Raw genomic sequence first — 14792 nt, 5'->3', positions numbered from 1 at the left:
TGAATATTATGAATGAAAGTCAAAATCAAAAAAATTTTTTTTACTTGTTCATCTATTTATTTGGCCAATAGTCTGAAAACTCCACAAAATTTTAACTTTCATATTTATTTAACATCACTTACTCACTTTCCATAGCTGCTTGTCCTGATTAGGGTCGCAGCAGTCCAGAGTTTATCCCGGTACCAAAGGATGCAAGGCCAGGGCACACTGAACAAGATGCCAGTCCATCGCCAGTAAATATAACCTACAAATAGCATATTTTATCAAAGTAACATATCATTTAAACAACAGATTATTTTCACAGCAAGGGTTTTAGTAAAGTACCTGGTTCAGAAACAATACAGGAAGATCTCTCTTGGGATTTGAACCAACAATTTCCCAGTTATAAGGCTTTCTTCACTTTGGAAACATGAGTAATAATATGAGATATAAGTAGGTCATGTTTTTAGGATGAAGTGGACATATTCAATTATTTGTAGGAAAATTGTCACAGATATTATTGCACTTAAAATTCTTCAAATTAAGGACACAATTAAATTGTACCATAATAAAACTAGAAAAAGCTAGAAATATTTCATTATATGAACTCCTGGATTCCCCAGAAATACTTATTCAGAAATACTTATTCAGGTATAAACCAGTGACCAGTGTGCTGTGCACCATTCCCCATTCAAAACAGTCAATGTAAATATTTCTGTTGCTAACGGTAGATGTTTAAAATGATTATTAGAAATTTAAAAAATTAAATTCATTTTCACTAAGCACTGTAAATTGTCCATTAAGATACATAGTCATGAAAATACATTCCAAACTAGGCAATGAACTTACTGGAATTTTGAAAATAAGCTTCCATGCGTTATCAGTCATTGAATAATCAGTTGGTATGGAAAGCTGACATTTTTTTATACACCGATTGCAGACACAACAATTTGATTATTTCTGTAAGTGTATTAATTACTAAAGAAACCAAATGCAAACAAATTAAGAAATATTTGCTGTGGGGTACAATAGCAGAGCTGGTACCGGAGGCTGCCCACTCTAGGGTATTAAGATGGGCCTGGGTACATAGTATTTATATTTATTCACTTTGCTGACACTTCTCTCCAAAGCAGTGTTAATGTACTTATATAACTTAGCTGACTAATTTTACCAGAACAGTTTACAATAAGGACCTTATTTAACAGTACTATAGCCAGAGGTGGGATTCAAACTTGCAACCTCTGAGTCCAAAGGTAGCAGCTCTAACCACTAAATAACCAGCAGATCCTGCTGAAATGAAGAATCGCTGTTCACTTAGGTGATGCAGAATCAGCGTCGGCAAAGCCAAAAGCTGTAATCCAGTCTTCAGGCAGCCAGTCTGGATGGCATCAGTGTCCCATCATTGCCAGCAGTTTCCCAGATGACTCATTTGATAGGTTGGAAATAAACTAAAGAAATAATGGAAAAAACACCTGCAAGAGTGTCATTGAAAATTCCCAGATGTATGATGAAATTCTTTAATTCTCTTTGGATATAATCATCAGCTAAGCAGCAAATTAAAAAGAAAATGCTATACCGGTATCGACAGATTGGCTACAACATGTTAACCCCTAAATTATGCTCCTTGGTCTTTTAAGGTAATGCAGTTGGTTCTTTGATGAATGTGTGAATCCTGAAATTGGTGAAGCTGATCATCGAAGCATTCATCCTTGTGAAGATGTCTGTGGTTCTAGCCCCCATACAGAATGCCTCTAATCTGTATCTACCGGTATGAATCCGTGAAGAGGACAAACTGGACTGAATTGTCATGGCATGATGGCAACAGCAGGCAGCACCTCCAAAATTATTTTCCTTTAAACTTGTTTTACCAGATAGATGTAAAATTTCCGCACGGTAACTGAAAACCACAACATCCTGAATGTATGATCCTTCAGTTTAGGAAGACAAATTTGCCCTCTGCAATGGAGGAGCCAATATTTTCCTGTCCCCGTGTGGAAACCTTGTCTCTCTTTTGGGAAGGATCTAATCCAGGAAGGAAAAAGATCAAGACAACACCCATATGAACAAACTATGTGTCAGAAAAATTGACTTTGAAACAGGGAGTTAAATAATGCAGACCTGCTTCTGGCCTAGGACATGTTTGAGTTTGGGTCCCTAAATAAACGGACTAATGTGGGCTGCCATTGCTTTGCATTCAAGGCATAACCACTGCATTACTCAGAGAGGTGCAATGAAAGATAATACACCCAATTCTTACAAACCATCATGTCCCACCTCATTGATAAAAATAAGTGAAAGGGCATCGCGGCGGTTTTCAGAAGCAGTCAAACTTTGGATTCAATTTCAGCTGAAACGGGAAGAACACCAGACGCCAACAAGTCAGCCACTTCAGCACTTGTATCAGAAGGAAATCTTTTAAAGGAACCATATTTAAGAAACCTGACATTCCTGATTCGAGAAACGAATCCATAGCCAAATTTGTTCATACATTTAATATCTGTATCAGTAGCTATAGGCCTATTAATTAAAAGGTCACCTGAACAGTTGACCTTGTGAGCAGACAGCCAAGGTGAATTGCTGTGAAGAAAACTGAAAGCAGGCTACATATATTCAGATTTGTTGTAACATTTTGCATGGGTATATGTATCTCCAAAAAAATTACTAGGAACTATGGAAGGTGATCAGGAATCGTGGATATTCCGATAATAAAGATTCTGATATGAACACTGGTTCATAAGGTGGAAAGTAACAAACTAACTGCACTGAAGAATCACGCATCTGCATCTAAGTGTCTCTTTCTGCTAATGTAATGTACATATTCATTGTATTTTCTATGAGATCTGTGTCGCTTTGAGAAAAGTCTGCTAAATGAATAAATGTCAATGAAATTTCTCTGCGTCTGTTTGGACAGCATGTTCTGTAGTCCTAGTAAAAAAAAAAAAGAGATTTTATTCATTGTTTTCAACTAGTCTTGCTCAGTTTTAACGAAAGGCAACAAGTCACCCAGAATCCAGCCAGGTATCCATATCAGACACTACCCACTCGAAGCTCATCAATGACCCACGTCCATGACGCACGAGGGTGGCGGTGCTCCCGAGCTCAGCTTGTCCCCGAAACACGTGGGGCGCGGAAACCCCGACGGGACTCCCATCTACGGCGGGCAGCAAGAATATCATTGCGAAATAGCTTATTAACCACAAGAGTAAACCGAAAAGAAGTCACAGTTTAGACTTCTTTTCTTTACTGAATTTTGGCAAATAACATAATCATGCTACAGGTCGTGGAACAAAGGCGAAGTTAACTTTACTAAAAAGTGAACGAGCGGGACTGCTGCTGCTGCTGCTGCTGGTAAACATCTTCCTCCTGCTTTGCAAAACAAGTTCTTTTCCAAATCGGCTCTCCTGCTAGGGGCTAAAGCCGTGCGGGAACTTTTCGTGCGAGACCGAAGTGTTTTAGGAAGGAGAGGGTTAAAATGTCGCCGTCCGCGGAATAAACGAGGGAAAGTGCGGAACTCCCCCCCCCCGAGCCGGCGCTACACGTGAAAAAAGGGCTCTTCTCGCTGCCGGCTCGTGGCGCTCGCTGCGGAGCCGCTGTGGTGGAGCCGCTGTGCGCGAGGCGGGCGGCGCGAGGCGGGCGGCGCGAGGGGAGCCCTGGCTGTGAAGGAGGAGCGCGGGGCGACGGCGATCTGCGGCACCTCCGCACCAGCGGCGCAGCGTCCGAGCGAGGAGGAGGAGGAGGAGCGCAGCGCCGACGAGGTGCGCTCAGCTTCAGTGACATAGACGGGGGAGCCTTCAACCCTTTTTTTCTTTTTTTTTTTTTTTTTTTTTTTGAATAAGAAAATATAAGTATAGTTGCTATTAGAAGAGGGACAAAGAAGAAAAGGTGCTAGTAAGAGGAGCTCAACACTTTTTAATCCCAAACCTTCTCGTCGTTATTTCCACCATCATCGCAACCCTAAGAAACAGGGACTCTGGGAGACAAAAACACGGGAATACCAGCCAAGCAGGACGAGAATGGAGAACACTTACACCAAGTAAGCTCACTTACTGTTTTTCATTAAAAAAAAAAAAAAAAGACTCAGGTGAGAGGTAGTAGCCATGATGATGAACAGGTTTTTGCACATCAACTTCAACAATAGCGATGATCCTGCACAAAGCGTGTACAGTACTACAGCGTCTCCCAGTATCCCGTTTCCTTTATGCTCCTCAATATTTAATCATGACCTCTTAAACTCACAAATTGTACAAGAATGGCGTGTGAATGCTACAAAAAAAGTGTAAAAATATTCTTTTTTGCGTAGCAAAATGTTTTCGCCGCATACATTATTGATGAAATATTAACATTTTAAAGCCGAAAATGACATTCATTCAAGCAAGGCAAGGGTGGGTGTTTTTAATCATGACTGAAGCCCACCTCAGTTAAAATTACTCAAAAACTATATAACGCAGAAATCGCTCGTTAACTTTTTGTTTTATCATGTCCACGCCACGGTAGCGCCATTTGCGTTAATTGAACCCTAAGTACAGCGCCAATTAGTGCAATTCCACGTCACGGGAGCTAGATCCGCGGGGTCCTGTTGTGTTTCGTGGGGCTCCTTGTTATGTCACATCTGCATCATGGCCACAGATGAAATGTCAGGTGGCCACACTCTGAGCTGCAAAAGTTTTCTGCTGCCTTTGAAGTTTTGGGATTCTGTTTTATGTCACGTGCCTCATTTCATAGTTATTATGGGTGATGCACAATTACATGGTGTGCATGCATGCAAGCCCACAGTTACATACATATGTAAGTATGTATGTATTTCTCTGAATAGATTTGGAACCGCTGATGAAAGAGGTTGAAAACCCTGCTGGAAACAAGGACCCGTTGGCTCATAACAGGCGGAAGCTGGTAGAGCGTACTGCAATGCCAGAGGAGCCCAGCAAAGACACCATGACAGTGCCGGCAGCTCCAGACAGAGTAATTGTGGAAAAGACCAACAACAACAGCAGCTGCCCAGCAACCGCAGTGCCGCTGGTGAACGAGGTGCAGCTGACTGCCGCCACGGGAGGAGCAGAGATGTCCTGCTACCGTTGTACAGTGCCGTTTGGCGTGGTGGTCCTCATTGCCGGGATCGTGGTCACTGCCGTGGCTTACAGATTCAACTCGCATGGCTCCACCATTTCTATCCTGGGCCTGGTGCTTCTGTCCACAGGACTGCTGCTCCTGGGTTCCAGTGCCGTGTGCTGGAAAGTCAGGATGGAGCGAAAGAAGGACCGAAGGAGGGAAAGCCAGACAGCTCTGATGGTCAGCCAGAGGAGCAGCTTCGCTTGAGGAAGAGCAGACGCAGAATGGAATGAAATGGGGGAGGATAAAAGGTCTGTAATGAAAGGGCAGGATCAGGGCACTTGAGATGGGAGCTGCCGAGGCTGCTTGCAGTGTCCAGATGTTCAGTCGCCGTTGTCAATACACACGACGCTGACCACCGTGGCTTTCCGAGCCATGTTTTACAGACTGAGTGTGAAAGTATGCTGTCTTTTTCCGTCCACTCAGACCGGTCACATCGGCTTATCTTGGATAGCAGCCAGTCAGACAGCAGGAGAATTAAGATGTATTGCTACTAACTGGAATATAGGAAATGGAGCATGAAGTTATTGCTGTGTCCCTGAGGATAAAATGAAATATCGTAAAGCAGAAGGAAAGAGAAAGAGAGAGCAACAGAAAACTCGGACAATGTTTTCATTGACAGTGCTTTGTGCTCTCTTAAGTGTTTCTGCTGTCATACTTAGTGATGTGGCCGTACTTTGAGCTATGGCAATGTGGTACTTAAAATGTACGACAAAATAATATCAATTAAATATATAATATATACAATCATATATTTTGTATGAACACAATATACATCATAGGTATTGTCAAAGTACAGAATGACAAACTTGCAAAAAATGTAAGTAAAGTCAGAAGCTGATGACTCAAGTAAATGTAGTTCCAAGCGATTAAAAAACACACTGATTATTCACTAGACTCAAATACAGTATGCAGGATATTTAAATGAATAGCTCACGATTAAATGATTTTACAAAAAAAAACACAATTTACATCACGTGATTATTAAAGTACTTAATATAGGCACTTTGACCCATTTGATGAACTGTAGATCAGTAGATACTATAAGATTTTCAATGATAGGGAGCACAGAACTGTAAAAACCAGTTGCCTGCAGTTACACACATTTGTGAGTATTAAATATGTTCAGAATTAAAGTTGTCTTGCATTTTGTTCGTATTTATAACAATTATTCATATGTTTTCTTTAATTGTGTATAGGGTGTTATGAAAGTGTCCATAGCTTAAAAGCTGACCTAAAATAAATAAATAAATGTTTTTTCCAGTGTTTCATATTGTAATATTTTTTAAACTTTTCCGAACATTTTCTGCAATTAATGAAATTCTTAACCGTTTTACAGACTGTAGCTTTTCAAACTGGCAACGTTCAGAGCCAAAGGTAGCAGTTCTACCCACTTCGTTGTCAAATGCCCCATTCTTAGTGTTGAACTCTTACAGAACCTAAACATACGTTGGTATTTTAAAAAATAATTCTGAATTAATCTAAATTGTATAAAATTGTACCGTATTTGCTTTATTTATATTAGCACCAATTGAAGACTTCCCATCTAATTGGAAATCTTATTTGCCTAACCAACCCAGGGAAGTTTACTTAGCCACGTGAATATAGTCAGTCAAAGACCACGCTGTTTCAGTTCTGCATATGTTTTTGTTAACCCGAGTGCCAGAACTTAAGCACTTCACATGCAGTATGCACACAAAACAGATTAAACTGTATTTAAGCAAATTAAACTTACATGAATTATGCCAGTTTCTGTTGCTTATAGCTGTAATAATAATGTACGTAAGCATTCTAAGTGGAAGGATTAAAAATGTACTGATTCCTTTGGAAACAGGTCTAGAAACTGAGCAAGTATTTATTTGTTAGTTTTAGTAAATGTGCTTTAAATGAGTGACATGTCAGTTAAATGTAAAAAATCAGGATCAAGTCAACTATCTGGTTTGGCACGCTAAAGTTTTAAATAGGATGATCTGTGGAACTAGCAGTTATATTTATAGGCAGCCTTTGCGTTGCTACGCATCCTTGTGACACCAGACACTATAATAAAATTATGTGCTTGCGTCAGAGGTGCACCAGTGATATACTTTGTCACTTTCTGAGGGCTAACTTTATCACCAGTGGAAGGGAGAGCGCCAGAGGGGGAGTCTTGTTGCGTCATCTGGACACCTGACTCCCGGATCCAGTGTTAATCACTTCATGCAGGCCTGCTAAAGCTTACGGTGTCCTCTCTTCACATAATGGGCCACCAGGTGCCCCAGTGGAGAACAGGCAAGGCGGAAAAGGGGGTGACTTGATGGATACTTGGACAGGTGCTGCCCGCATGCTGTAGCCTCTTTTTGAACCAAAGGCTACTCTTTGATGGCAATGCTGTAAAAAAAACCTATTTTACATTAACAAGATGACATGGAAACAAGATCCTAGTTTGCCTCCCTTATGGGTTTGTCAAAATAAATCTTCATAAAATAATATAATCAATAACTCAAGGCTCTCTGAAACAATATTGAATTTGGAAATTGCGTAGTAACAAAATACATCCAAGGGAAAATATACAGGATGTTGTCTATGGCCAAGATAGAGCAAAAAGTGTCTACTATGCATTATTTTGCAGAATAATGGAGTCTTAATAATGTTACACAAGAAGCAATAGTTTCCTCTTTATTTTGCAAGTCACCCCGCCACATTCAATTGAACAGCTTTACAAATTCGCAGCACGGAAAAGAAACAAAGCATATTTTTCCTTCTACTATCAACTTACATCGGGTTTTTGCATTTTTCATATGAAAATCTCACTTATTACTTCAAAAAACTTTGATGAAACTGAGGTAAATAAGGTTAAGTGCAGTTCTGTTTTTGTACGTGCTTGTGTCATGAATTCATACTGGGTTTTCTTTTTTCAGATGTTGAAGTTGATGAGTAGCAGAGGACTATTTTCATATCTCAGTGTGTCTCTTTATTATTCACATGAATCCTTAATGTAAATTCATGTATGTATATGGTCACACACACGCTTAGCTAAGAATAAAGATCCTTCTTGGGGTTGTGTTGGTAAAGCCCAAACTTTATGAACACACATAGCTCTCACACACACAGTCCGAAGCTGCTTGCCCTAGGCAGGGTCGGGGTGAACCGGAGCCTAACCCAGCAACACAGGGCATAAGCCTGGAGGAGGAGGGGACACACCCCAGACGGGGCGCCAGTCCATTGCAAGGCACCCCAAGCGGGGCTCGAACCCCAGACCTACCAGAGACCAGGACCCGGCCAAACTCGCTGCACCACTGCACCCCCCGCCAGACATAGCTGCAGTAGTATATGGTTGCCTTGGTACTTGACAAAAGAAGCCAACAGAGAATTTAGAGTCAAGATAAACTGCAACAGAGCATATAAACTTCACTGTACTGCAAACACTTAATGTAACTTCTAAAGTGGAAAGTGTGTTTCACTTCAGAATATTTTATGCGAAACTGTTATAGAGTTTATAACTGGCATAGAGCATTGCATTTCCAGTTGTTGTGTGCTAATGATTTGGATTGCCTCCAGTTCAAGAGAAGGCAAGTTATAAATCAAGACATTTATCAGTGATGCACTGAAGTCTCCCTCATCCTGAGACTTGTTAAAGCCAATACATGATGTCAGATACAAACCACATCCTTGCATTTATGAGGTACTCATGAGCACAAAAACAGAAGTGTTAAATAAATCACATTATCAAAAACATTCTATGAAAGACATTTCTGGAAAACAATATATTTAGATGAAATTTTGATTTTATTTTAATCGGTTCATTGTGTATTAGCTACAGTTGTCAGGAAAAAAAGTTTATGACCTCTTTGGAATTACCTGGAATTATGCCCTAATTACTCACAAAATATAGTCTGATCTTCAGCAAAGTCACAATAATAGACAAACCCAATCTAAAGCTAACTGGAGTCAGGCGTTCCAATGAGACGTGATCGGAGGTAACAAAATTTCATGACTGACAAAGAAAGACTTTCTCCTATAAACTATGCCCCAATCAAAAGAAGTTTCAGAGGACCTGAGATGAAGAATTTTACAGATGCATAAAGCTAGGAAATGCTGCAAAAGCATATCTAAAGGCCCGGGTGCTGATCAATTTACAGTAAAACAAATTGTCTTCAAATGGAAGAAATTCAACACTGTTACTACTTTCCTGAGGAGCGGGTGCCCTGCAAAGATCACAGCAGGAATGCAGCTCACAATGCTGAAGGAGGTGAAACAGAACCCTAGAGTAAGAGCAAAGGACCTACAAAAATCTCTTCAACTTGCCAGGGTCATGCATCCACTATAAGAAAAATACCAAACAAAAATGGTGTTCATGGAAGGGCAGCAATACACTCCAAAAAATCGTTACTGCATGTCTCAAAAAACTACCTGGATGTTAGCGCAATGCTCTGTGGACAGATGAGATGAAAGCTGAAGTCAGAAATGCAAACCAGCACAAAAACCTCATCCACATCCCATGAAGCATGGTGGAGGTAACATCATGGTTTGAGGCTGCTCTGCTGCCTCAGAGCCTTGACAGCTTGTTATAATAGAGGGAACAATGAATTCAAAGTTTTTCTTTTTACTAGCCGCTAGTTCTGGTCAGGGCAGGCTGGAGCCTATTCCAGAATTTCTGGGTTCAAGGCAACATCTCTGTTTAAGAATATCCTCAGCAATTCCTTTCGGGAAGAGAAACCTTGTTTTTTAAGGTGAAGTTTTAACATTGTCCCTGCCTAATAATCATCTGTTCTATACTCATTAGCTTGTGTTTGTCTTGTCTGAGAAGTTTGAGAAATGGTGCAGGTTCGAATGGAGTTTACAGTCATTCTGTTGTCACATCTTTGTCTCTCCCTTCCTGAAAAGCCTGGCATGACTTACTTTGGAAACTGGTGAAGAGACTGGTCGCTCAAACCTCCAGACACTCAGAAAAACCTTGGAAAGTTAAATTGCCCGGGAACAAAGGAGGTGGTAGGCAACCTGGAACTACCGAATGGAACGAAGAATAGGAAATGACTGCAGTTTCTATACCCTTTTACTGCATTCTGAAACGATGTCTGTAACACCCAGGGTAATTGCAAATAGTCATTTCCTCTCAAAAACATTTGTTTAACGTTAATTAGTTCAGTGCTTCTTCTCGAGGTTTAGTAAGTGTGCAGTCCTGCAGTTTCTTGTGAAAGCACTCCGTGTTTTTATAGAAATGAGGATAATGATTGAGTTCAACTAGTCATCACGAAGCAGAGGGTTTCTTCGAGGTTTTACTGCTCAGTAGCAGTGAGAAGTCATGCAAGATACTATCATTAGGCTTATTCTATAAATCATTTTGTTTCTGAAACTGTCTGATGGAAAAAAAAATTCTCTTCTACTGAATTGAGTAACATAAGAGGTCTATTATTAACTGTAATGGATCTTTACAACCAATATAAGCATTTAAGCTCCTAGTTACCCCTTTTACACGTCTGACAATTCTAACAATTTTTCAGTATTGTAGAATAAGAAGACATGTCTCTGACAGGTGGTTTTTTTTTCCCTTCTATTTTGACACAGTGCCACAGAACAAGCTCTGATATGAAGAGGTGGTTCCTTGAAATGGTGATGCTGGAGGGAAAACATTCGGTCGTCAGCTCTGTAGATGATGGTAACAGTCAATAAAAAACAAACAAAAGTCATTAACCGCAGGGTGATTCCGCATATAAAACAGTGTTATCCCACTAATCCAGTAATAAGACAGTCTTGGTAAGTGTACTGAAGAGGTAAAGGAAATTTTTTAAAAAGTAATGACTATTGATATGCTCTGCATAAAAAATATTAAAGCTAAAGTAATTTCTAATGAGTCGACACCTAATTTAATAGCAGGAATTTAATTTAAGTGTTTCAGGAATAAAAAATAATTACACAGACAGACTGATCTCATTTTCCATCAGTACAATGAGTAGCATGAATTATCATAATTATGTAAATTTTGCAGCCTCCTCCTGTAACTGTCCTAATTTCTGAACACTGTTATTATTCACCTGCATGCAGAAACAATTACTTTAATATGTTATGCTTGAAGGGAATAGGTTACATTTGCATGACATATTTTCAGTTTCAATTTTCAATTTCAGATAAGTTAAAAATTATAAAACCATCAGTATGTTTTATATGATCCTTAACTGGAGTCTAATACAGGAGATGGTTCACTTTACTAGGTCATGAATGTAGGAAATGGATCCTGAAGAATCAGCTATTGTTTCTTACTAATTATCAACCTTTTGCCCCAAACAATAAACATATGTAAGAAAGCCAGAATACCATTAAATACCGTAACAATATTGAGCTGACATTAAACAAAAAAAAATTACAAAAGCTCACATGTTAAAAAACATGAAAATGAATTACATAACATTAGCTGTTTAACTGATGCTTTTATTCAAAAATTCATTCATGGTACAAATCCATGCTAGAGGTGAATTTTTGGATACACCATAGTGACATATATATATATATACATATATATATATATATATATACAGTATATACTGTATATGTTCCCAGCCATCACTTGCAGCATAAACCTCAGGACAGGCCATTAGGCAGCAGCTGAATTTTCTCTCTTTCCCTGGAAAGGAGGCCAGTGTCATTGTTTCCTTGTGAATGTCATCCACCTGTCACACCAGGATCCTGGGCTCTGGCCAGCAGCTGCAGGAAATAATAGGCAGCAGGATACTGGCGGGTGTCAACAGCCCTGACCCTCCCATTCCTGAACATGAAAAGGCAGGAGTGTTATCGCCGCACACTGACCTGGTGACCCTGCAACATCATGTGGGTGGCCCCAGCAGCGCCTTAAAACAACAACCACGCACATCATTAAAACCGTCCTCCAGGCCCTCGCCTTTTTTCTTCCTTTTTCAACATACACCGAATGACCTAACCTTGGCACACATGGCAAACGTTCAGACTCTGATGTACAATATTGTCTTACTGGCTAAATGTCCAAGGCTTTGCCTGAGCAAATCGTAAACGTGTGATATGCATTTAATAAAACACAATATAACATTTAGATGTTACTGCCATGAGGACTTAGTGTATTAGTCATTTAAAAATTGGTAGGAGGGTATATCAGGATTTGTCTATCCTGTGTTTTATGCATCTACCTGAACGATGAACCTCGGTGCAGCAAGTAGTAGGCAACAAATTAGGTTTACTTGAGTCACATGTCTGCAGCTGTGTTTCTTTCTCTTAATGTAATGCATAAATTGTACTTTTGGTGAGACGTGCGTCGCTTTGGACAAAAGCGTCTGCTAAATGAATAAATGTAAATGTAAATGTAGTTGTTGAAGAAAAAATCATCGTGATACTTCACAGGTGCGCACAACATAATTCTTATGCCATTTATATGATAGCTGGGGATACATTTTGTCGCAAACAGTACTGTGCATTAACCAATACAAAAAATGTCCAGAGACATGCCTCCAATCAAGCAAATGCAAAGAACGGAACAGGGGAATTATGAAGGGTGTAGAATCATCCATCCTCTCCATAACTGATGGAGACAGGCATTTGTTTGGCTATGAGCTCCTTGTCACCATACATGTGTGCAAAAGAGTTGCACAGACTTGGCTTTGGCAAACAGCCATCTTCCCTTTTACCTCACTGTCTTCATATATCTCTCCGGAGTCCACCTCACCAGACAGAACCAAGTGGGCAGCTTTCATGCTGTGCCAAGTTCTCACAAGGACAGCTTTGGACTTCAGCCCACCAAGGGCCTCCAGGGCCCATCCTGGTAGCTTTGTCCTCATTCCCATGCAGACTGGATGGAAAGCCCTTCCTGACTCACCCAAAAAACCCCTGGACAAGCCAAGGAGTTCAAAAGCAAAGAGTGCCAACTGTCTAACTGGGTCCATTTTAATGCCCTGTAACTGAAGCATAAATTAATAATGTTAGTTATTGCTGTTAAGCTCTCCGGGAATGGAAACTCTCACAATAGCTCTCCACCTTTTTTTGTCATCCACAAGAGATAAACGTAGGAAAAGCATAAGGCCAAAATGACAACTTCAACATGATACTAAAAATATTGTTTCTCTTACATCATTATCTTATGCTTAGCAATCAGGTTAAACAGAAAACTTTCTAAGCTCTTAGACCTTACATCTCCTTATGTAAAGTCAATGGAAAGTGAAGATACCCTAGAACAAGATGCACCAGATCTTTTTTTCAAATAATAAACAAATGCTGTGAGAAATGGAGGGCATGTAAAAGGATATTATTGTAGGGATTCCAATAGGTTCGACACATGGGGAGAGTCAAACCCTCATCTCCCACATCAAAGGTGGAGGACCTAAGAGTGTTGTTAGTTGACAGCAGCTGTCTTTTATAGGGTTTTTACAGCTTCATGTTTCCCATGAGAAAATTATATTTTGACTGACTAATGAATGCAGCTGGTAACTTTCAAAGTAATGAAATTATTGTGATTTGTCCTTATTGAAGCATACAGTTTCATACTGGTTAATATTTTGCAATATGATGAGAATGTGTGTGTGTGTAGTAGTGATTAGATGTTTTATATATTATACAACCTGTATTTAAAATTTAAATGCAAGATTAACACCTTGTGATACAATAGCATCCTGTTCAGTGTGTTCCCTGCCCTATTCTATCCTTCTAAAAAGGTTGTAGATTTTTGCTGATCTTTTCCTGAAAAAGTATTTGCTGATGATAGATGGATGGATACTAGGTCATAAAAGTATAGGAATAAAAGAAATGCTACACAAGCAAGATATCAGAATATGTTTTCTTGACTTTCTTAATGAGGAATATATTGGTAAATACACAAAAAGGTTTCATATTTTGTTTGAAAATTGTGCATGCAACTTGTTTACTTGAAATAAGCTTGCTGAAATTCTATAGGACCATACACACAGTCAGAAGCCGCTTGTCCCGAGCAGTGTTGCAGCGAGTCGGAGCTTAACCCGGCAACACAGGGCGCAAGGCTGGAGGGGGAGGGAACACACCCAGGACGGGACGCCAGTCTGTTGCAAGGCACCCCAAGCAGGACTCAAACCCCAGACCCGCCAGAGAGCAGGCACAGGCCAAGCCTGCTGCGCCACTGTGCCCCCCTCTAGCAGCATACCTTGCACCATATACCATACCTCAGAGATTACCTCAACACACACATCTTCTCCAGTAATACTCATGTCTATCTACATTCCACGGTTTTCCTTAGTTAACAAAGAAACAAAGAAACATATCTGCAGATGATAATCAGAATTTAGTATTGCTAGAGAGGCCAGGCTATTCAATATGAAACGTTAACTAATATGTTCACAAACTCCCTGAAAACAATTTAAAACAGGACACGTAAAGCTTTCATTAATCTTACATATAAGTAAACAAAAATACCAGTATCAAGTTGTAATGGAGCAAAACGTAGACAGATGGATCCAACGTGCATTAAATGTCTTGCTGTTGTGCTCTGTTGATCTACTATTTTTGCTTGTGAATGTCAGATTTCTGTATTTTTAACACATTCCCGTGAACTTTGGTGAAAATACCTTGGGAGAACACCAGAGGTCCCACTCTCTAGAATTCTCGCAGCCTTCTTTGCACAACTCATCTGAATCTGTCCATCAGGCTTTTTAAAAGAAATACCACCTTTCCATTCCTTCAAAGCCACTTACAGTGCTTTGCCCATTTACACAGTTGGGTAATTTTTAATGGAGCACTTAGGA

At 39.9% G+C, this 14792-nt stretch overlaps 1 protein-coding gene across 1 annotated transcript; it reads left to right on the top strand.

Moving 5' to 3' along the window:
• Window positions 1-2977: 2977 nt before the first annotated feature.
• On the top strand, window positions 2978-7354 carry tmem100a (transmembrane protein 100a). The gene is made up of 2 exons (XM_018761478.2): window positions 2978-4012; window positions 4793-7354. The coding sequence occupies exon 2, from the start codon at window positions 4807-4809 to the stop codon at window positions 5290-5292; it is 486 nt and encodes a 161-aa protein (XP_018616994.1). The 5' UTR covers window positions 2978-4012; window positions 4793-4806; the 3' UTR covers window positions 5293-7354.
• Window positions 7355-14792: the final 7438 nt, after the last annotated feature.

Source organism: Scleropages formosus, chromosome 20 (assembly GCF_900964775.1).
Source record: "Scleropages formosus chromosome 20, fSclFor1.1, whole genome shotgun sequence".
In the NCBI taxonomy this organism is placed as follows: Eukaryota; Metazoa; Chordata; class Actinopteri; order Osteoglossiformes; family Osteoglossidae; genus Scleropages; species Scleropages formosus.
This window is presented reverse-complemented; position numbering and strand designations above follow the sequence as displayed.

Bases quoted from the DNA above. Each gene is read 5' to 3' on its own strand.
- tmem100a (XM_018761478.2), top strand. From the start codon at position 4,807: ATGAAAGAGGTTGAAAACCCTGCTGGAAACAAGGACCCGTTGGCTCAT.